This window comes from Meles meles, chromosome 10 (genome assembly GCF_922984935.1).
Source record: "Meles meles chromosome 10, mMelMel3.1 paternal haplotype, whole genome shotgun sequence".
Classification (NCBI taxonomy): Eukaryota; Metazoa; Chordata; class Mammalia; order Carnivora; family Mustelidae; genus Meles; species Meles meles.
The window spans coordinates 712665-735783 of NC_060075.1; the positions used below are offsets into that span (position 1 = coordinate 712665).

Consider the following 23119-nt stretch of genomic DNA (forward strand, 5'->3'; position numbering starts at 1 on the left):
GAGAAACACCCAGAAGCAACGTTTATGTCAGAGAAGTGATACTCTGCTCCGTCCGACCTCACGTCTTCTGAGCTGTCACGTGGCATTAGTCTGGTAGCAGAGCAACCGAACGCACAGACCAGACGGTTCAGAGCGTTGCGCGCCGGCGTCTAGAGAAACATTTGCAAACGACTCTATCTGAAGCCATTCAGCTGTCAGGCTGTTCGGTGCCACTGACTTTTTTTTCCTTTTTAAGATTTTATTTATTTATTTATTTGCCAGAGAGAGACAGCGAGAGAGGGAACACAAGCAGGGGGAGTGGGAGACAGGAGCAGGCTCCCTGCCGAGCAGAGAGCTGATGCGGAGCTCCATCCCAGGACCCTGAGATCATGACCCGAGCTGCAGGCAGATAATGTCTGAGCCACCCAGGCACCCCTGGTGTCACTGACTTTAATTTTATGTTTCTTTTCACTTCTAGGTACTCCACCTCGAAAAGCAAGAAAGGCCTCCAGACCACCAGCACTCAGCTCAAGTAAAGCGACCCTCTGTTTCTAAAGAAGGGAGGAAGGTATCCGTGAGATCTCAGAAGTCTGCACCCCCAGGCTCCAGTGAGAGCAGCACAGCCCCGTGCACTCCAGTCATCGGGAGCAGCAGTAAGCCTGACATGGAAGAGAGAGCCCAGCCTGTGGAGGCCAGCCCCCCGGGCCCACGAGACCTGGGCAGGAGCTCCTCCAGCCTCCAGACCGGTGCTACCTGCTCCCCCAGCCACGTCTCCGTTAAGGAGCCCACCCCAAGCATAGCCTCAGACATATCCCTGCCCATCGCCACCCAGGAGCTTCGGCAGAGACTGCGGCAGCTGGAGAAGTAATTAGACACCTCCTTTGTGCTTTCCTGCTGCGGGGGGGGAACATCATCTTAAGTTAGTTAGAAGAACTTGAGGTGGCTTTGGCCTTTGGCTCACTGAGTCCGTGACTTTGAAAATAAACCTCCTGTTTTCTTGGACCTAATATTTGGCTCGTTTAAGGATCAGGAAGCAGTGGGGTAACAGGTTCCATGAATGGAAGAGGGTCTGAAGTTGTGGTGTGCCTGTCCTCAGGCCGGGAAGACGGGGTCTAGAGCGGATGTGTGCTCTGAGCACAGCGACCGTGCCTGTGCTCTAAGGACAGGTCCTGTGTGTGCGTTCCAACCTCTGGCCGTTGTTGTCTAGTGTTTGGATTCATAGATGTGCCCCCGCGTTCTTGAGAGGAGGCGAACAGCTTACAGTTATCACAGGCTTCAGACGCTAGCCTTTTCCTCTCAGCGGAAGGAGTAAACTTGCCCTTTGAAGCCGTTCTTCCTGTCTGTCGTTCTCAGGGGTGTGCTGAGGAATCAGAAGTGGAGGCAGAGCTGAAATGAGTGCTCCTGGGGGGAGAGGAAGGATGCCTGTGACCCCCTACAGCCCACTTCTCTCCTTTGTCCTTTCTCACGTCCGCTGTTGTGGAAAGAAGAAACCAGTCCCTTCCTCTCTTGCTTTAAAAGCAACTAGAATTTTAAATAAGAAAGCACCTTCTCTCGGGAACAAAATCTGGGGAGTAGCCGGCATGGTCTTGGGTGCATCGCACCAGAGCAGCCGTCGGCGGTCTTGGGAGTCTGTGCCTCGGCCCTGAGAGAGAAAGCCAAGGGGTCCTGTTTTGTCAGAGAGGCTGCTGGACAGAGCACGCAGCGTGTGTGGGGCTTTGAGCAAGTGTCTGTCGTTTGGGGAGCGACAGAACCTCGGAGTCTCATTTTTACCGCACGTCCTAAACTGAACAAGCTAAGTCATGTTGAACCGGTACTTGAACCGTGAGTTCAGCTGGTTGATTGAGTCCAGAGTTTGGACTTTGTTCACGTCCACGGGCAGTGTGGTTCCGCCCCGAGCCAGTGGCACACGGCCTTCGGTTCTGAGGAGAGCGCTCACCTTCTGCTTTGCTTCCCCAGTGGGACGACCCTGGGCCAGTCGCCTCTGGGGCAGATCCAGCTGACCGTCCGGCACAGCTCCCAGCGGAACAAACTCGTGGTGGTCGTGCACGCCTGCAGGTGAGCCGGGCCCCCGGGCGGCCGTGGCGCGGGGGCCAGAGCGCCGAGTTCTGGCCTCACAAAGTCATGGGATTGTACCATAACCCTGGTATTCGGTGTTGGGTCCTTGCTTTGTCTCGACATTATTTCATAGGTGAGCATCTTCTGTTCAAAGCCGTTTTGGTTGCTTTGTAACAGACTCTTCAGTTACCGTCCTGGATATTTAGTATCACATGTAACACCGTAGCGTCTCTTTGGGATTCAATTTCCAGGAGGAAGTTTATATCCATTAGAAAGATCCAGAAAAGTCTGTGGGACCGTGACAGCATAGTCTCTCAGGACTGTTTCTGTGGCATCACCTGCGGGTACCGGTGTGCCTCCCCCACCCCAGTCGGGAGCAGAGTGTCGTACAGTTCACTGAGGCAGTAAGTGCGGCGTGAGATGCCGGTGATGCCGTCCTTTGTGTTTGATTAGTGATGACAGTGTGCCGCCGACTAATTACTTCCTTTTTAGGTGACTTGCCCATCTCAGTAGAAGTTTTGATACAAATGTATGACATAAATATTTGGATCTTACCAAAGACTTTTAGAAACACAGGAAGTTGAAATTAGTGACATTTAGAAAAACTGTGTAGTCTACGGCCATACCACCCTGAACGCGCCCGATCTCGTCTGATCTCGGAAGCTAAGCAGGGTCGGGCCTGGTTAGTACTTGGATGGGAGAAAAACTGTAAATGTAGGGTTCAGTTTCGCACCTGTTTCTTGAGCACCTTATGTACTCTTGCTGTGAGAGAATTACTGTCTCACCACATAATCCCCTAACTAGATTTTCAAGTTGATCCTTTTTTTTTTTTTTTTTTTTTTTAAGATTTTATTTGTTTATTTGACAGACAGAGATCACAAGTAGGCAGAGAGAGAGAAGGAGAAGCAGGCTCCCCTCTGAGCAGAGAGCCCGATGCGGGGCTCGATCCCAGGACCCTGGGATCATGACCTGAGCCGAAGGCAGAGGCTTTAACCCACTGAGCCACCCAGGCGCCCCTTCAAGTTGATCCTAAGCAAATAATTTGAAGTGGTTGCATGTACTTAAATGAGAGACTGTGTCTGGCTCAGACCAGTTGTCCTCAGAGAAGGGCAGAGAGTGAGTGAGCCGCTGAGCTGGCCCCGCGGAGGTGGTGGCCTCACTGGGGTCTGCCGAAGGCTGCTTCCCCCGGCTGGAAGGAAGGCTTCTCCTTCCTTCCTTTAGAAGACACACAGTGTAAGTACGTTAAAGTACTTTAAAGCAGAGCGGGGTACCAGAATGTCCCCCAAATACTGGGCTCAAGAAATGGAGGCGGGGGCGCCTGGGTGGCTCAGTGAGTTAAAGCCTCTGCCTTCGGCTCGGGTCATGATCTCGGGGTCCTGGGATCGAGCCCCGCATCGGGCTCTCTGCTCCGCGGGGAGCCTGCTTCCTCCTCTCTCTCTGCCTGCCTCTCTGCCTACTTGTGATCTCTGTCTGTCGAATAAATAAAATACTAAAAAAGAAAGAAAGAAAAAGAAAGAAATGGAGGCAGAAGTGCCTCCACCAGCGAGTGAGCATAGGGTGAAGACAAGCACTTTGCTCCTTCGTGCTTCTCAGTGGTTTAAATAAACGGGAAATCAGAACGGTGAATTTGAGCATGACGCTTACTGTCATTTTCCTGGATTCTAATATCTAGTGTTCTCTGGTTTGTGTCATAAGAAATCTCATTGCCTTCTCTGAAGACGGCTCTGACCCCTATGTCCGCATGTATTTGTTACCAGACAAGAGGAGATCAGGAAGGAGAAAAACACACGTGTCAAAGAAAACACTGAACCCCGTGTTTGACCAGAGGTATGATGTTTACGGGGGGGGGGGCAGCCTCTTGAATCATCAGATACAGAAGGCTTGATCCATACCTTTGAATGACCGATGCATTCAGACCAGCACCGTGCTGCAGAGCGTCTGTGAAGAACTCCGCAGTAGCCCCCACAGACTTGCCAGCGTAAATAAACATGTTGAACTTCATCTAGAAGCACCATACCTAGTAAGTCCAAGTTGTGAACACTGTGGAAGGGAGACCCATGATTGAGGACCTTAGAGAACTTTATTTTGTGGGGTTGTATCTTTTGGTTTTTGAGTCATACGTTAAAACTGAGAATTAAAAATTTTTTCCTTCACATTTTTGTTTAAATTCTAGTTAGTGAACATACAGTGTAGTTACGGTTTCAGGAGTAGAATTGAGTGGTTCATCACTTACCTACAAGACCCAATGCTGGATTTTAAATTTCATTTTAAAAAACAGTACTAAACCTATAACATCTTAAAATTGTTTTCTGAAAAACAACTAGTTTCCAAAGCAATAAAAATATGTATATAAATAAATGTCATTTTGCTTAACATTTTTGCAGATCTCTTTGAAGGTTTGTCGCGATAAACGTCCTGCTGCTTCTGCTGTCAGTCCGACGTGCCCATCCAGAGAGGGTCTGGGGAGGCCTCTGGGTCCTCAGGCTACCTTTACATAAGCCTCAGTCCGTGCAGACTGGGTGCCGCACGTTACAGCTCTGTAGCTAGAAATCCCCCAGCATTGTGGGAATAAAGTCAGATGGTGTCAAAGTGTCTGTCACGCCCTGGCCGTAACTTCACGCCAACAGCTCTGTTTAAACCACGGTCGTAAACGGGCAGGTGCGTCAAATCCTGGTGCGGGCGTGTTTCGAGAGCGCTCTCACTCGGCCCGCAGCATGTAAGCATTCTCCACCCGCAGGCCTGGGTTTCTGGCTGCTCCTGCCCCGTGGAAAGGCCAGCTGCATCCCGGCCACGGCCCTGCAGGGCCTCAGGCTCTCTGTCCTCTGCTTTACCAGAGACCCTGCCTCACAACAGCCAGGCACCAGCCAGCTTTGAAGACCGGGTGCCCTGGAGGCATTTTAGTTTGTGGCACCTGACCCAGCCATTAAAAAGTGCAGACCTGTTCCCGTCCACGCCGTTGCACGTCACTTAGTTCGCTCCCGCAGAGGTGGTGGTTCGTGCTCTGTAGTCTTTGGGCCTGGATGATGAGCTTGTCTGGACCCCTGATGTGTCCTATAAACATCCCCAGTGTGCCCGCCCCCCCCACATTGCTACAAATAGACACAGCACCCCTCCCGCACATGAGGGAGCCCCAGGCAGTAGGGTCTTTCCCATACTTACGGTGCAAGAGTCCCCACGTATGTTTGGAAAATAATGGGAAAAATTGTTTTTGAGTCTTTAGGAAATGCCAGATCCAGACACTGAACAGAGTTCAATTGTGTAATAAAAAATCAACGTAACATTTGAAACTGTCTCATCAGCAGAAATGACATTTTTTAGTTATAATAACATACAGTGAAGTTATTGGGGAAATTTAAGGAAGGTCTCGTCTTTCCATGTCAGCTTTGATTTCAGCGTTTCATTACCGGAAGTGCAGAGGCGAACACTGGATGTAGCAGTGAAGAACAGCGGCGGCTTCCTGTCCAAAGATAAAGGGCTTCTTGGCAAAGTAAGCTTGAAAAGTAACTTGTTCAGTTCCTATATGTTATGAACATTCAACTCTTACCCAAAATGCATTTTTTTAGACCATACTTAAATAAGTGGGAAAGGGTGAACTTCCTTTGTAATCATGCTTATTTATAAAATAGTAGACTGTGAAGGACCTGCTGTCTAAAACGTGAGCACATTCGGAAGGTTATTTTACATGTTCCTATAGTTAACACATTACTCATCTAACAAATTAGCGGCTTTATTTCTCTGACTTTATTCTAGTCTGTCTAAATTCACATGTAAGTCTTGCATAAGAGTCTATGTTCTTCACTATTAAAAGTACACAGAGGTCGGCTTGGGGAAGGGGGTTTCCAGCTAGAGGTCCAGTGCGGTGATCCCTGCCAGCCGTGCTGCCGTTGGTGGCACCTGCGCCGTATTTCTGTGACTCGGCTGCACTGAGTCTGAGCGGAGCTTGAGACTGCTGGGTACAGGGAGGGGCTCTTGGATGCGACCCACCGTATCATTCATGGGCGTCACAGCGCCCAGAACACTGCCCGGGGAAGACTGAGGATAGCAGAGAGTGGGTTCCGTGCTGAGGAAGTGGGGAGGCTGGGAGGACGTGGGGGGCACGTGCGCAGGGGCTGCTCCACCCGCCGTGACCAGTGTTATCCCGCCCACAGGTGTTGGTCGGTCTGGCGTCCGAAGAGCTAGCCCGGGGTTGGACCCAGTGGTGAGTATCCCACCACAGACGAGCCCTGTGTGTTTGCTTCACAGACTGTCCCCAGCTGACCTCAGGTCTGTCCTCCTCTCCCTGTGCACCCCTAGGTACGACCTCACAGAAGATGGCACGAGACCACACGTGGTGACGTAGTCCGTCCGGCGCGAGGAGCCCGCCCGGTGTCCCCACCCACCCTGTGTGCTCAGAGCACACCCTCCCGCACACGTACCAATCCTGGGTTATAATTTCAGTGTATTTAGTTATATAAATCTTCATAGTTTTGTAAACCATGTTGACATTTTAGGCATATTTGGCCAATATTATCGTTAGATTTTATGTTCGATTTTCTGTGTATTTCACCTGTTACAGTAGTGTGTGATGAGGTAGCAGTGAGTTACCGTGTCACGGAAAGGGGTTTGTCAGTTCTCTCTGCCAGGAACCAGATGTACGTATGTGCTTTCCTGTTGCCTTGTTTTGTACACACTGAGGTATACTATGCCATGTGAATAGACTATTTTTTATAATCTCTACATGCTGGTTTGAATTCTGAAGAAAATGGATTAAGGAAATATATTTTTTTTCTTCTAAAATGTAGTAAATTCTTAGGACAGTTAATCACTTTGTCTTCGCAGGGTAAAGTTCTCAGTGACCAGTTTTATGGTGTTTCTTATTAAAAAGGCTGAAAGTTTAAATATTAGTATACTTCTGCCCATCATGAATGATGAAAGTATTCAAAATATTACCAGTTTCATAAAGACGCATTGTTGAGAGTTCGTTGAAGTGCTTACAAGGAGAAATGTAACTGAGTAACACAGAATACTAAGAGCGTTGCCATGATCCAGAAATCATGGGGCACTAATTTGAAATTTCTTACGTAAAATGAATTGTCTTAAGTTTATTTTTAACTGCTTGATACAAGTTATTCATGAAGTAGTACACAGATACACAGTTACACTTCCTAAAATAGAACACACATTTTCAGTGTTTGCCTGTGAAGACAGGCTCACGTGGTCACCGTGAAGTGTGTGGGGGGGGTCTGGGAGGCGGGAAGTCGTCTTGAAAACGACAGCTCATGCATCCCGCCGTCGGCGCGACGCCGTCCATCGGACGCCCTGCGCCAGACCCCCCGCGCGAGGCCCCGGGCTGCTGGGCCGAGGGCTCCGGCTCCGCGGCTGGTGACTGTAAATAACCATTTCCTGAGTCTCCTCACTTTATGCCATGACTGACCTCAGTACTGAGATATTGTTATACGGCTTTTGTTTGGGGATATTTGTTTTCTTTGTGGGTTAGCATAGCATGTTCATATACCCGAGGCTCTGCAGCCGTGTCGTTTGCTGAGCGCGTCTCTCAGAAGCGTCTGATGCAAAGGACTTCCTTCGCCGTGAGAACATTCGAGAGTCGTGTATTCGGAGACCGAGGGAGTGGAGCTCGGTGACCGGACCTGGAGAGCTCGTGGACTCACGGACTGCTCGTGTGACCAAAAGACCAAAGTGCCTGTGGTGGGCGCTGGTGTGACTTCTGTGCACTCCTGCCTTGCGGCGATTTCACGTTGGTTTTAACTGACGCGGGGAACCGTGGGTTTGTTCGTAATGGGGTCTGTAGTTCACGACACTTTGCACATCTTTGTAGAGAGCGCATAGCCTCACCGTTTCCTAGTTAGGGAACCCTCACTGTCAGCCGTGTCGACGTCCATGTACAGGACGGAGTTTATGCGCGTTTCGATGCACACGCAAACGCGCGCACACATCAGCTGTGGTGTTTCAGTCATGGTGCAGGCAGGGGCTACCCCTGAATCTGGTTGCCTGCCCATGGCAGTAGATTTCTGCTGAAGGGCTTCTGCCGTAATCTAGAAAAAGAGAACTGCTCGCTGAAATGCTTCATACCAATAATTTTTACCCACACCCTAAACACGGGTTTTGCAATCATGTGCTCGCCTCTTTGGTACATATTTACCTTGTGGAATTGCTTTATTTAACAAATGAGACAAAGTAAATACAATGGAAGGTAGAAAGCCAGTTAGCAGCATGATACGGGCCTTGTGACCCAGAGACCGGGGAGCCTGGAGACAGACCCTTCTGCAGGTTCGGAGGCCTCTGGCAGCGGACTTTGTTCCGTTCTGCTTGAAAGGAAAGGTACGATTCTGAAGACGTAAAACGCTTGGATGTGATTCCGTCCTGTGGCAACGTGAGCATTTACTGAGAAGCTCTTCTGTCCCTGTGGGGAGGGGTGAGAATGACCATTGAGGCCAGACTCGGCACTCCAGGATTCTGGTGATGGAGAACACTTGAGTCCTCAAAATGTTCATCACTGGTTCTTAATATCGATTCGTCCAGGAAAAGGGAACGTTAACTTCTCTATATGGAGCCGAACCAATGGGAGGAAAATTAAATGGAGTGGAATTCTGTTAGTTTGTACATGTGGGTTGCCTATCCTGTGCCTTAAAATACGGAAGTGTGGCGGTGGTGTCTTCAGGTTTCAGATCACAGCTATACTCACGGCAAAATACATTCTGCCCTAGGAGAGTTCGTGTCGCTGATACGTTTCAGCAGGAGGTCAGCCCTTCGGGAACCGTGCAGACCAGCGTGTGTGTGTTTATACTCCGGTCGCTGCCCGCTGCAAGTGGGAAACAGAGGGGGTTTTTTAATTATTATAGAATGTCCTTTTTGATCAACTAATTTTACATGACAATGCATGTATTTATTCAGTAAACTTTTATGTTACCTAACTTGTGGTTTGTTTTTCTTTTGTCTTTTGAAGTGAAGTTGTCAGTGTGGGATCAAATATTTTGAAAGGTAGATACAGTCCATTATTTATACGTTCTGTGATTGGATTCTTTCATTCCCAGAAGAACATGAGATCACTGATGCTAGCCCCTCTTGTTCCATCTTAATTTGACTCTCCTCTGCCTGCCTTGGACTTAGGGTTTTAAAAACAGCTCTTACGAAGCACAGTCACCAAGTAGGAAAAAGAGTCTCTGAGGGTCTTCTCAGAGCCCTTGACAAGTGATGGCGCAGAGGCTGGCTGGACCAGGTGGGGAAGTACTAGGCCAGGCCCTGCCAGTGCCCAAGGCCCCTCCTGACACCCGGCCCTTCCGTGCTGCTGGCCACTCATCAGGCACCTTTACCACAGACCGAGAATGTGGACGGGCACGGGTTTTAGGGCCAGGGCCTGTTTTCGTATTTACTCTGCCTTCTGCTGGATACCAGTGACTCACCATAGTTCCCCAGTTTGTGTCTGCAGCACAGACTGCTGCTGGGCTGAAGGCCCGGTAACCCACTGCCGCCTCGGTAGCCGTCCGCATTGGGAGGCCTCACGGTGTCTGTGCCCGTCTGCCAAGGAGCTTGAGATGGAGACCTAGGCGGTCCCTCAGCCTCCGTCTGCCCCGCCCCACTCCCGTGCAGTTACAGGTCCCTTAGTTCTACCCCGGAGTACATCTGCGGGGCTGTTGTCTCACGGCCAAGCCGCTGCCTGTCAGCTCCCTGTTGGTGCCTTGGCCTCCCGCCCCTGCCTTCTCTGAATCAGCCGAAGGGGTCTTGGAAAACCACCTCTAACTCTCCTGCTGTCCATGCTCTTAGAAGAGAAACCAAGAGCACATTATGCTGGGAGACCCTTCCAAGGGAATTTCCTTCTGCCTGCCGCTCATGCGTTCCGGAAACTTCCCCACCCCTCCTTCCCACCTCAGTGCCCCAACCTGCTCTTCCGCTGACACTGGGCTGGCTACCGCCACTGCCCTTCGCTTCTGCACCGAGTGCACTTCCTCACCTGCCCCGGGGCCAGCACTCCCCGTCGCCTACCAGCTGCGCTGGAAGCTCCCAAGGGTGGAGACCACGCGGCTGTTCAGATCTCCCAGCCGCTCCGCGCTGCTCGGCACGCGGCGAGCGGGTACGTGCTGGCTGAGTTACGTTTCCAGCTGGGCAGACCCTAAACTGTCTCAAGTTTCCGTCGGAAGAAAGACACCTATCGACCGTTCTTCGTGAAGCCTAAAAGAGAAAGGTACTAATGAACGTAACGAATGCCGTTGCAATGAAAAGCCAACAGTGTAATTATCTGAGAAACATGGAGCGCAAACGGGGGAAAGGAGCCAGGAAGTCTACCTTTATTTGGTGTTATTCTGGAAACCCTGGGCAGTACGATATGAAAAGAAAAACGGTGATAAGTTTTGTATGGGAGACGTCAGTTTCAAGATGTGAGATTGTCTACCTGTGAAACCTAAGAAAGTGGGGCGTCTGGGGGGCTCCGTCGGTGAAACGTCCGCCTTCAGCTAGGGTCATGATCCTGGGCTCCTGGGATCGAGTCCCGCATTGGGCTCTGCTCAGCAGAGGCCTGCTTCCCCCTCTCCCTCTGCCCCTCCCCCTGCTTGTGTGGTGCTCCCTCACTCTCTCCTCAAATAAAATCTTAAAATAACAAAGTAATCTGAAACTTACTAACAAGCGTTTAACAAGGGGCCAGTTATAAAAACGTTCAAATCTCTGTGTCTCATATACTATTACTGGCTATTAGAAAATATAATGGGGCACCTGCCTCGCTTAGTTGGTAGAGTGTGCCACTCCGGATCTGGGGGTTGTGAGTTCGAGCCCGACGTTGGGTGTAGAGATTAGGAAAAAGAAAAGACACCGGGGAAGTCACGCAGTCGCCTTGCGACTCTGATAGCAGGGACGGCAGGCGAGCAGGAGAGCGTGCAGAACGGTTGGGTTGTAGGGCTCCCCCGAGGCCCGGTCATCAGGGAGCCGTCGCCGTGTGACCCGTCTGGCTTCGGGGAGAACCTGATGCGACGTGGCGGCTGCTTGGGCAGTGAGACCAGCCGGGGCCAACGAGGCTGACCTGAACGACTCGGAGGGAAGTCTGGGAAACCAGATGCCCGTTGAGGCTGGCGTTCCTCAGCTTTAGGACGGGGGTCGCAGGGCAGAGCGTGCGTGGCTGGAGCAGGCGGGTGCTGATGACTGGCCGTCCTCGTGCGGGGAAACGTGTCCAGCCCTTAGCTGGCCGGAGCAGCCGGCCGAGGCTTCGGAGGGAGCACGGCACAAAGAAGGCAGCTCTGGGAGAACGAGCCCGAGAAAGTCGCTGAAGCAGAAACAGGACTCGCAGTTGCCGTCTCTTATTTTCAGTGTCCGGTTCTCAACAAAAAGCCGTGGGACGTGCAAAGCAGCTGTGGAGGGGCCTGCCGCGGGAGCGTCCCTGAGAAGACCCGGATGCCGGGCGCACACAGGTGCGCAAAGACACGGGTCTGCCGTTGCGATGCAGTCAGAGAAGGAAGGATTCAAGGCGAGTGTGAGAAGAACAGCATCGGTGAGAAGTGGCTGAAAGGATGAACTAGCACTTGCGGAGTTGGTAGTGCGTGAAGTACAAGACTGACCCAAGGCGTGCGGCGGATCTGAGCGGCCAGAAGAAAGCACGAACTGGAGGCAGGTCGGTGCCATGTCAGGAACAGAGCGCGACGGCCACGCTCACGCGACGGAGCCCTGGAGGGAGGCGGGGGCAGGCCCGGAAAGGACAGGGGACAGCCCAGCGCCTGCCAGGTAGGAACCACACAGGGAGTCTGCTCCAGGCACATCGTGCTTGAGCCGGTGCAAGTCAAGGACGGTCCGAAAGCCGCCAGCGAGACCGTCTCACCCTAGGCTCCTGGGTAAGGCAGCCGCTGCCTCTGCCCCGAAGCCGGAGCGAGACCGATTCAGACGCCGGAGGACAGACTGTCAGCCAAACGTCCTGTGTGCAACAAAACCATGGAGAAACTGCCATTCCCAGATTAAAAACAAAACCAAAAAACCTCACAAGCCCACCTGCCTCCAAGAAACACTAAAGGAGTGAACGTACTGCTTCGTGGTGCTTCCGTTTCCTCACGATTTCTCTGCAATCTCGTGTATCTCGGAACTGGGGCGCTGCAGTCTGGGAGGGAGTGTGGCCCGGGGATTAAGAGCGTGGCTCTGAGTCCGCCGGCCGCGCTCCGAGAGCAAGTCACAGGCCGTCTCCGAGCCTCCGGCCTCCCGCCGGCTTCTCAGGACTCGGGTGCGGGGCGGTCTAGGGAGCAGGAGAGCACGGCCACCGTGCAGGCCGCCGGAGACGCTGCCCGAGCCTTACTCCCCTTCCAGCCAGGACGGGGCGCCCCCTCGGCGTCGGCCCCAGGTCAGGCCTGCCCCAGCCTGTGCGGCTCCTGGCCGGACACCGCCCGCGTTCCAGGCCCCGCTGCGCCCCGGCCTGCTGTTCCCGGCGCGTGTCTCGTCCGTCCGAGAGCGGGAGCCCACGCCGTCCCCACTCGCCTGGGCCGTGGCCTCCGCGGTCCCGCGTCCGTCAGGCCTTCTGGGAGGGCGGCTCGCAGCGGGCTCCTCCTGGCCCTGGCGAGGCGCGGCCTCCTTTCTCCCCGCGGTGCCCTGGTTTGCCGCCGCCGGTGTGCGCTGGGGCGTAAAACGCACAGAAGCGGGGACTGACCCTCGCTGTTCCGCCCAGGATGTTCCCAAACGTTCCGACGCGCCGCGTGTGACCCGCGCGGACAGTGCACCCTGGGGCCGGCGTCGCCCGGGGCCGCTCCCAGCCCGGAGCCCAGCGCGCTGACCCGCCTCGGCGACCCCGAGCTGGGCCGAGCCGGGTCCTTCCGCAGGCGCGCGCCGGTCTGGCTTCTCCCACTCGGGCTTCTGTGCGAGGGATGGTCTGGGGAAGTCTCGGGGACCCGAGAACCACACACCCCGGGCGCTGACCCGTGGTCTGTGGGGAGCCGGGCCACAGCCTGCCACAGAGGTGTCCGGAGGGTCCAGACCCGTAGCATGGAGGGAGGCGCTTCCAGGACCCAAGAGCCCTCGAGAGCCAGCGCGCTGCGCCCCGGGCCTGCCGGGTTGTGCCGGAAAGGACTGTGTGAAGATGCTGGACCAGCCCGAGGACGCTGTGGCCCTCCCAGCCCACGGTCTCCTCCAACACCTCCAACACCGTGCGGGGTCAGGCCACGCCTCGCTGGGGGCAGACCGCAGGCTGGCCTCAGTTTCCCGTCTTGTGAGGTCACGGCACAGCACACACTTTCCTAGAGCAGGCGACCGGATAAAATAGGGAAGGTCAAGCCTCTCGTATTTTGGGTCTTCACTGCCTCGACCTGCCGAAGTCGGATTCATCTCCGTAGTGAAAGGCTGTTCTCGGCAGTTTTCTCACTAAAACGGCTCTAAAGCTGCAGCTCCCATCCCTTGTGTAACCTCATTCCACTTGATAGAGACTTGGTTCTCTCGTTGAATTCTTTTCCCTTTCCTTTTTTTTTTAAGATTTTATTTATTTGACTGACAGAGATCACAGGTAGGCAGAGAGGCAGGCAGAGAGAGAGGAGGAAGCAGGCTCCCCGCTGAGCAGAGAGCCCGATGTGGGGCTCCATCCCAGGACCCTGAGATCATGACCTGAGCCGAAGGCAGTGGGTTAACCCACTGAGTCACCCAGGCGCCCCTCTTTTCCCTTTCTTACTAATATTTAATATCCAGTCACGTCTCTGTCTTGGCCAAGAGTCCCTATTACTTGCCGTGGTTTCGCAAGCCGCCTCCTCCCGCAGCCGAGCGCCCGAGCTCCCAGTTCTCCCAGCACCTTCCCGCCGAGCATGGTGAAGCCTCCATCGCGCGTCTCCCGCGTGTGAATGCTGGCGTCCAAACCCAGCTCCGCGCACTGAGAGAACAAGCAGGAAGAAGCGCTCCTGCCGGGCTTCCCCGCTGCAGGCCGGAGCCCCCGCGGCTGCAGGAGCCGTGGGTTGGGCACTGCTCAGACTTCGGGGTTTTCACCAGGTGACGCACACAAGAGACGGCTCTTTCAGCAGCCCCGTAGCCTGGTGGTCCTCGTTCCTACTTGTATCGGGGAAGCCGAGTCAGGGGGCGAGGAAGCCCAGACACCGTGAGAACCGGCTGGTGCCTTCTGCCGATTTCCGGGAAGAGCTGCAAAGTCCTGTAAGGGGAAGTTTCCTTTCTGTGGGTGTGTTGACCATCTCCATTTCGTCCCTGACGAGAGTGGCCCCATTTTGCTTTGGTTCTACACCCTGAGCACGAGGGTCTGGGCCTGGCAAAGCAGCTTTCAGGCAGAACAGCTAGGATGTCTGTCCATTCTTCCTGGTCAAGTGTACAACGAGGCTTTGGGGAATGTCTGTGACACACTCACGTGTTCCTCTTCTTTGAAAATGCAAACCTATGAAGCATCTTGTTGACTTTCTCAGAATACAAACTGAAAGCCAAAGCCGGGAGTGCTGTCCGTTCAGTGACGTTCAAACCACACACGTGCTATGTACAAGGTAGTGTGCGGGGGGGGGGGGACAGCATCTGTCTCCAGGGACCAAGTGTGTATGTGTGTGTGCGTGTGTGCACGCGGGTACACGAGTGTGTGCATATGCAGAGCGTGTGACGCAGCTGTGCGTTGTGCATGCATGGGCGTGGCGTGTGTGCGTGTGTGTGCACACGGGTGTGGGTATGCGTGTGTGCGTACGTTCAGCTCTTCCAGGATCATCTTCTCAAGGTGAGTGTGAGCTCAGGTTCCACTGAGAGCAGAGACTGAGGCAAGGATGACGTGCATGTGGTTTATTTGGGAATACGGTCCTAGGAGGGGAGTGTTTTTCCTCTTTCATTCTCTGAAACAATTTGTATAAGATGGCGATCATCTGTTTCTTGAGAATCTGGTGGAACTTGCCTATAAAGTTTTCTGAGCCATTATCTTTTGAATAGGGAGATCTCAATTACCCATTTGTGTTATTAAAGTTTTGTATTAATTTATGTGTCTTCAATTTCTCATCAATTTTGAAGATTATACATTTTATCCTTTCAAATTTATTGGAAAATATTTCTTTCCTTTTTTTTAAGATTTTGTTTATTTATTTGACTGGGAGAAATCACAAGTAGACAGGCAGGCAGAGAGAGGAGGAAGCAGGCTGTGCGCTGAGCAGAGAGCCCGATGCGGGGCTTGATCCCAGGACCTGATATCATGACCTGAGCCGAAGGCAGAGGCTTTATTTTTATCCTGTATTTTTTTTCTTGATTATGGAATCCTCGTAGAAGCTTATTTCATTGATTTTGTAAAAACTTTGCCTTTTTATTTTAGTTTAGTTTTTAAGATTTTTAAAAAGATTTTATTTATTTCTACTTTATTTATCTCTACTTGACAGAGAGAGACACAGCGAGAGAGGGAGCACAAGCAGAGGGAGTGGGAGAGAGGGAAGCACCACAGAGCGGGGTGCCTGATGTGGGACTCCATCCCAGGACCCTGAGATCATGACCTGAGCCGAAGGCAGAGGCTTAACCCACTGAGCCACCCAGGTGCCCCCAATATTTCTTTTAAAAAACTAAAATTATTGGGGCACCAGGGTGTCTCAGTTGGTTAAGGGTCTGCCTATAGCTTAGTCATAACCCCAGGGTCCTGGGATGGAGCCCCACATTGGGCTTCTTGCTCAGTGGAGAGCCTGCTTCTTCCTCTCCCTCTGCCTCTTCCCCTGGCTTGGGCTCTCTCCCCCACTCTCTCTCTCACTCTCACTCTCTGCATCTCCTCTCTTGGTCTCCCTCTCAAATAAGTAAATAAAATCTTTAAAAGAAATTAACTTCATTCATGGCTACACATTTCATGCTGCACTCTGCAGGTTTGGGTAAGTGCTTTTACTGCCGGTCAGATCTAAGTATGTCCAAACTCCCCCTGGGCCTTACTCTTTACTCCATGGGTTACTCAGAACATTTTTCAGTGTCAAAGACTGTTTTCCCTACATTTTCTATGTTGGTCACTGACTTAAAGGCCTGAGGTCAGAGAAGATGGTCTACAGAATATTGTTTCTTGTGGGGGAAATTGAGCTCATCCTACTTCCTCCCCAGTCTCTGTCCTCTGAGCACCTGCTTCTCCATCCTCCAGAGCAGGTCTTTCCTAAAGCAGGCCCCATGCCCAGCGTGGAGCCCAGCATGGAGCCTGAACTCACAACCCTGAGATCAAGACCCAAGCTGAGATGAAGAGTTGGACGGTTAAGCAACTGAGCCACTGAGGTGCCAAGAACAGGTCTTAAAGGACACCTGAGACCCCATTCCTCGGTGATACTGGAGTTTTTGAGACAACAGCTCCTACACCCAGGTGAGAAAGGACTTCACGCGCTTGCCGGTCCTAAGCTTATGTCTTGGCCTGTGGCTCCCTATGAACTGGGCCATGGGCACTGGGTTCACGAGTTTTCAGCTTCTTTTCCTGGGCACACCGTCCCTCTGACCCTTGGTGGCAAGCAGTGAGCGCGGACCTGGTTTCTGTTCGGGACGGCGCCCGGGCAGCCCTTCTGCATTCAGGACTCAAGTCACCTGCCCGTCCGCTGCCGGCAAACCACTGACCTCAGGACCTGCACTCTGTGTTCCTGGACCGGGGAGCACAGCCCGCATTTTTGGTTTTTTCCGTTCAGTCTCAGCTTTTACAGCATCCGGAGCAGAGGAAGTGAGTGGAACCGTGCGTTCCCTACACAACGTAACGTCAAGTGGCCTTCCCGTGTGTGTCTGCATGTGAGACAGCAGGTGGGCTGATGCCTTGTCCCCCTCCGGGGCCTCGGCCCACCAGGCGGCCCTGCGGTCACTGCCACACACTTCAAAGAGGCGTTACAGGTTTGACGTCCCACCGCCTCATTCCTCTTACACATTTGCGGGCGGTGGGACCTGCCGTCCGAGCTCTACTTCTCCCGCCGTGAGAAGAGCTCCAGCCCTTGAACCGGGCCCGGTCACGAGGCCAGCGCGGCGAGGGCACAGGCAAGTCCCGCATCCCGCGCGCTCACAGATGCCGACGCAGGACGACGAAGTCACGCAGGGCGCTCCTACCCGCGCGGCTACGTCTCGTACAGCAGAGTAATTGCACTTAAATCGTTTTTCTTAAGGGGCACCTGCGTGGCTCTGTCACTTCCGCATCTGAGGCTTGGCTTCAGCTCAGGTCATGACCTCAGGGTCCTGGGATCAAGCCCTGGTCAGGCTCTACGTTTGGGTGGGGGAGGGGCAGAGTCTGCCCCTCCCCCCACGAGCGCGCACACTCTCTGAAATAATGGACAAATAAATCTTTCAAAGAAATAAATCATTCCTATTAAGATGAAACGTGCTGACGACCCTTTCCTTCCGTTAGTATTTTACTAAACCGTCCTACTATCACAGGAATCTTCGGACCATCCTTTGAATTTAATTATTCAGGAACAGCCAGTAAGATTACAGTTTCTTTTCTAGCTCACAAACGGACTTACAGGAAATTTTCCAAAAGAATCTAGGACAGAATAAATGACATCAAGTGATTTAACAAGCAGCATTTGTTTGGATGAAACCAGACTAATCTCTGAGCCTCATATAAGTGCTCTGAAAATTCGTGCTCCCGGAAAGGTGAGGAAAGGCAAGTCTCACTTCTGCGTAAGCCGCACGTCTGGAAAGGCACCGACTCCTGACCGAGGGGCCAGGGCACGCATGTTTAATAGACGTTTGGGAGATCAGACAAGTGTGCGTGGCAACCCAGGGACGCTCAGAAGGGTGCTCACGGCACATCTTTCCTCCTGCGAACCGCGCGCCCTGCCTGTCCGCTTCCTCCTTCAGCCCCACAGGGACGCTCACTAGGATCATAGCCAAGCCCAGGGGACACTCATTCTTGATGCATTCAGTGAGCACCTTCTGTGTGCTGCATGCTCTGGGGGACTCTGTGTGGGCACCAGCCCCGGGAGGAGATGCCCAACAGTCAAACAGGACCACAGACTCATCAATCATCAGGAATCTAATCAAAGTGCTTGAAGGGATCCAGGTGCTCTTTTGGGGGTGAGGGTGGGCAGGAGCTCTGCGTCTGGGGATCCAGCACCTGGACAGGACTTCCACTGCGGGTGGGGGAGGCAGATGTGTTGAGGCAGGAGGAGAGGGTTCAGGTAGGTGGAGTGAAGGCACGGAGGGAGGGAGCTCGGGACGAGTCAGAAGGGGCGCAACCAAGGCTGCGGAGCTGGACTGGGCTGGGCACCCTGTTATTCATCCTAAGGCAAGGAGAGAGCTCCAAAAGCTAAGCAAAGTTTGATGATGGTCAGGTTCTCTGGAGGAGCAAACTCTTCCAGGGACATCACTGAAAAGGAGAAGGAAGAGAGAAGACATTTATAGACATTTTGTGGTTTTAGATTTAATGATGGTCTCTGATTCACTTTGAGTTAATTTTTCTGAATGGTGTGAGGTAGGGGTTCCTACTTTTTTCCGTATGTGCGCCCAGGAGATTCCAGCAGGTGCACACAGCAGCTGAGGTGAGCAGACAAAGCACAGTGCACCGGCTCCCCTCTCCACCCCCTGTGCTTCCCAAGGCCTCACTCAGTCTGGGCGCGGCAGGTGGCCTGCGTGGCCTGTGGGCAGGTTCCCAGAGGGTAGAGGGCAAGGGTGGGCCTTGAGCTTCCAATTAACTTCTGCTTTTCCTTTAATTGTTCGAATACATCCACATCCACATTTCCCAAGTTCCACTTTTACTTTTAGAGATGCTACAATAAAAACCACAAAAAGGAAGGAAAGTTTCTGCAGCAGCCTCTTCATTAGTCACGACCCCTCCCGCTTTCTCGGAACTGGTGACTCAGACGCTGGGTGGCGTCTGGAAGGACCGTCAGGAAACTGGGAACAGTGTTTTCCTTTGAATTTAAGCAACGCGATTCGTGTTATTTGCCCAACACAAAATACATTTTTTAAAAAACCCGAGTTTTGGGGCGCATGAGTGGCTCAGTGGGTTAAAGCCTCTGCCTGCAGCTCAGGTCATGATCCCGGCCTCCTGGGATTGAGCCCCGCATCAGGCTCTCCCTCTGCCTGCCTCTCTGCCTGCTTGTGATCTCTAAGAAATAAAATCTTAAAAAATAATAAATAAATAAATAAATAACCCAAGTTTAACAGTTGGTCCTTTTTCAAAGACACTATTTTAGCGTCTCTTGTTTTAGCTGTCCCGAACCCCTCTGCCTTAGTTAATACCAGCTGCCATGGGGTCCACTTTTAATTCTATCAACCTTTTCTCATTACCCCATGGTAAGGTTCTAAGAAGAGAGATCACCTCAAACCTCATTATTTCTTCAGAAAACATTTTCTTCAAGCATCTAACATGTTGTGGGGGAGTCTGGCTGGGTCCAGCAGAGTGTGAGACGCCTAGTCTTGGGATTGTGAGTTCAATCCCCACGCTGGGCATCGAGCTTACTTTTTGGATAAGGAAGGGAGGGAGGGAGGGAAACGTGCCAGACTTAGAGGGAGGCTGTGGGGCTGGGTAGGACACAGTGCTGACACGGAGGCACAGGTAGGGCTGAGACGGGATGTGCTCGGAGGCTGCGTCACAGGGCAGGGTTGAAGACACACTGCACTTATACCGGGTTTCGAGGAGGCCTGGGTCATTCTTGAGGGAAGCCTTGTTCGCGCCTGGAGGGGCTGGCTTCACTGGCTGGGAGAGTTCCTGCCCTCGGGGCTGGGATGAGGAAGCTGAGATGCAGTCACTGCCTGGCCTGTCCCATGTCATACAGCTGGCTGGCGAGTGGCAGAGCCCAGTGCCCTGAGAGTGTGGGTCCAGAACCCACCCTGTTTTATCAGGAGGCACAGAACGGTAACAGGGACAGAGTAAGGACAGGATAAGCGTTTGGAGGACGGGAGGGGCACCTGGGGTTCAGCTCTGGAAGTGTGGGCAGGTAGCCGCGGCATGTGCCCAGAGCGGGGAGAGGGCCCGGGATGGGGTCACAGCACTCAGGAAGGAGTCCAGAGCGACGGAGGCCAAGTGGGGTGGGGTCATGCAGCAGGAGCAGCGGGCAGAGGAGTTGGCGCCTCAGGGTGACACGGGGAGGTGGGTCCATGGAACTTTCCCAAGCTGTCATGGGGCCCCCTTGGCCTGCCTCTTGTAGCCACTACTTCCCAACACATCTGTACCCTGACCCCCATAGGCTATAATTTTATATTGCTTGCTGCAATGGTAATATTTTTTATTTATTGGATTTAAAAAAGCACATGATTAAAATTCCCTTCACTATGTTTATTCTTCCTAGTGTGGAAACTAGAGGCCGGTGTGGCTCACGTGGGGTTTCCGCCAGACAGCACTGGGTCAGGACGGCAGCCACGCTCTGCCTCCAAGCGACTTCCAGCTGGCTTGGGAGCCGTCAGGAGAGCAGAGTCCACTCTGGACGTTCACGCACGAGGACCTGTGGCTGCAGGGGCTGTGTCCTCTCCAGGGAGGCCCATTGTGTGGACGGCAGGGGTGGCCGCCGCGACCTGAGGCTTCCTGAGCACGGTGGGAGGGTTTCCAGAAAGCAGGGGCCCTGGGAGAAGGGAAGAATGAGGGGTGCGGCAGAGCCTGGTGCGGTCAAGTGTACAGAGACCAGCGGCGTATGCTGCCCGTGTGAACAGGGCACAGGCGCGCTGCGGAGACAGACGGGGATGCGGGTTTCTGGGGCTCCCCATCCCCCGCATGAAGAAAGCCAGCGAGTGATGAGATGGGCCCACAGCCTGCTGCGCTGGTTCCTGCGGGACTCGTGGGCCACAGCCTTTCCAGGGCCTGACTCCTGCAGCGGGGCAGGAGGAGCCCGGACAGGGCTTCTGTTCGGAGGGGCCGCGGGCCCAGACCTCAGGAGAGCTGTGCACTACACACCGGCCCCTCATCCTGATCCGGAGGACTGGTTTGGCAGCGAGGCCCGACTTAGCGTTTGCATTGTCCGGAAGACGCTTGCCATGTATCCAGAAGTAGAACCTGCAGCACCCCAAGGCGTGGGGAAAGCACATGTAAATCCAGAGATAAAAGCTTTTGCTATTTTTTCACTTAAAAAAATACGTATTTATTTGACAGACAGGAAGAGCAGAGGAAGGGAGGGGAGGGAGAGCAGGTCCCAGCGCTCAGATCACGGCCTGAGCAAAGGCCAACGCTTCCCCGACCAAGCCATCGAGCTCCCCCAAACTTTCGTTTTTATTAAAAAATGGCATCGAGGAAAGGGCCTTCACTGAAAGCGTCAACCACGTGCGGTAATTAGCCGCGGCGCCACGGGTTTCGGTAAAGGTCCCAGGAGCGGGGACAGGAAGGGTTCCGGGATGAAAAATCTTTGCGGGGCGCCCGGTGGCTCGGCGGGTTACAGCCTCCGCCTTCGGCTCAGGTCAGGGTCCCGGGTCCTGGGGCGGAGCCGGCGCCGGGCGCTGCTCGGGCTCCCCCTGCTGCGGCCCGGCCTGCCTGCGCGCTCCCTCCCGGTCAAGTAAATAAAGTGAAAAACGTCTTGTCCGACTCGGGCTCCACCTGGGGCTTCCCGCGCACACGGAAGGGCGCACCGCAGCGGCCGGACAGTGCGCGGCGGGGCCGGGGGGCGGCGGACGCGGACCGCGGGCTCCGGGCAAGCAGGGCGTGGACCCCGGCACCGCCCGCCGCAGGCACCGCCCGCCGCGCGCCTCCTCCCGCCCCGCCCGCGCCGACCCGAGCACAGGCGGGTCCTCCGCGCGCCGGTCCGTCCGGCCCCGCCCGCCGACGCCCACGACGAGCCCCGCCGCCCCCAGCCGGGTCGCACCCGAGGCCTGCCGCGGCTTCCACTGTCCGTCCCCACAGTCACGCCGGCGTCGCCCCCGCGACGAAACCGAAACCCCCGCACGACGCCGCGGCGTCTCTGCGGGGCGTGGGAGAGGCGTGGCCCGGAGGGTCGCGGGGCGGGGCCGGGGCGGGGCCTGGCGGGGCGGGGCGCAGGCCGGGGCGGGGCGTGGAGCGCGTCCTCCGGCGGACCCCGCCCCGGCGCGCTCGGCTCTCGCGAGAGCGGCGCGTGATGACGCCCGGGCGGCGAGCGCGGCGCGTCGCGCGCGCGGGCGGGTTTGAATCTGGTCCGAGCGCGGGAAGCGGCGGGCTTGCGGGACGAGGTGAGCGCCGCGGAGCGGGTCGGCGCGCGGCTCCGGGCGGGGACGACGGACGGGACGCGGCGGGGGTCGGGCGGGTGGGGCCCGCAGTCCCGCAGCGACGCCGGCGGCCCGGAGGCGGCCCCGGGCCTGAGCGCGCCGACGCCCGCGGCTGAGTCCGGGGGGACCGCGGCCCCGGCCCCCGAGGGGACGCTCCAGCCCCGCATTCCCAGCGCTGGGCCCCCGCCGCCCGGACCCCGCCCCTCGCGGCGGTCGTCGTCCCGAGAACGGGCTCCGGGGGCGCGGCCGCCCCGTCCACAGGAGCTGCCTGGCGCCGGGCGTCCCCGGCCAGCGCTCGCGTCCCCGCCGTGCGGGACCCCGTGTGCCCGCGGACCGGCCACCGTGAGCCGGCACGACGCCGCAGCCGGAGCCCCGCGTCGGGCGGGGCGCCGGAGTCCGCAGACGGGCCGCGGGGACACGGCCAGGGCGCGAGGCCGAGAGGGGCTGGCCCGGGTCCGAGGGCGGGGAGGCCGTGCTCCGACGGAGCTGCGGGAGGGGCCGGGCGCGGGCGGACGCGGGGGAGAGTTGTCGGAGGCGCGGGGTGGCGAGGGCTCCGGGCGCGGACAGCGGCCGGAATTAGTCATCGCGCCGGCCCCTCCCTGCCGCCCGGCCGGCCGCGGGTCGTGTGTCCGTGGCTCCGCAGACCACCCGGGGCTGCGTGTTCCCGGCGGGCCGGGGGGCTCCGCTCTGCTCCCTCCGACGGGGACGGCGCGGGGGGCTTCGCGGGGTTTCGCGGGAGCGGCCTGGCCGCGCGTCCGCTCCGCCTCTGGCTGGGCCTCGGTCGGGCGCTGGACGGCTCAGCCCCGCCAGCCCCGCTGCTGAGGGAGGCCCAGGCGGGCGGGTTTGCGCGCAGTCCCCGAGCTCCGGCTCCCGCAGGACCGGGCAGAGCCGTGGCCGCGCGCGCCTCTCGCACCTGCGCCGCTAACGAGCTCCCGGGTGGCCGGGGCGGCTGGACCGCCGGCGAGGTCCCGGACTGTAGTGATAGCGGAGCGGCCCTGGAGAAGGGCGGTCTGCGGAGTCCGCCCTGCGGTCAGCCTTCTCGCCCGTGGGCCTTCTCTCAGCGCGCTCCCCGGCGCTT

The 23119-nt window shown here is 55.4% G+C and overlaps 2 protein-coding genes across 8 annotated transcripts in view; both read left to right on the forward strand.

The window, feature by feature from the left end:
* The window catches only part of ESYT2 (extended synaptotagmin 2), a 75923-nt gene extending 66978 nt beyond the window's left edge, over positions 1-8945 (forward strand). For all 5 annotated transcript variants that reach the window (XM_046020288.1, XM_046020289.1, XM_046020291.1 and 2 more), the window contains 6 exons: positions 458-843; positions 1936-2034; positions 3730-3861; positions 5416-5521; positions 6183-6232; positions 6328-8945. In XM_046020288.1, the coding sequence (XP_045876244.1) occupies positions 458-843; positions 1936-2034; positions 3730-3861; positions 5416-5521; positions 6183-6232; positions 6328-6373 (819 nt within the window). In that variant the 3' untranslated portion in view covers positions 6374-8945. The remainder of the gene's footprint in view (positions 1-457; positions 844-1935; positions 2035-3729; positions 3862-5415; positions 5522-6182; positions 6233-6327) is intronic.
* Positions 8946-21935: 12990 nt separating this feature from the next.
* The window catches only part of NCAPG2 (non-SMC condensin II complex subunit G2), a 63078-nt gene continuing 61894 nt past the window's right edge, over positions 21936-23119 (forward strand). For all 3 annotated transcript variants that reach the window (XM_046021203.1, XM_046021206.1, XM_046021205.1), the window contains exon 1: positions 21936-22005. The gene's annotated coding sequence lies outside the window, so the exon portion shown is untranslated. The remainder of the gene's footprint in view (positions 22006-23119) is intronic.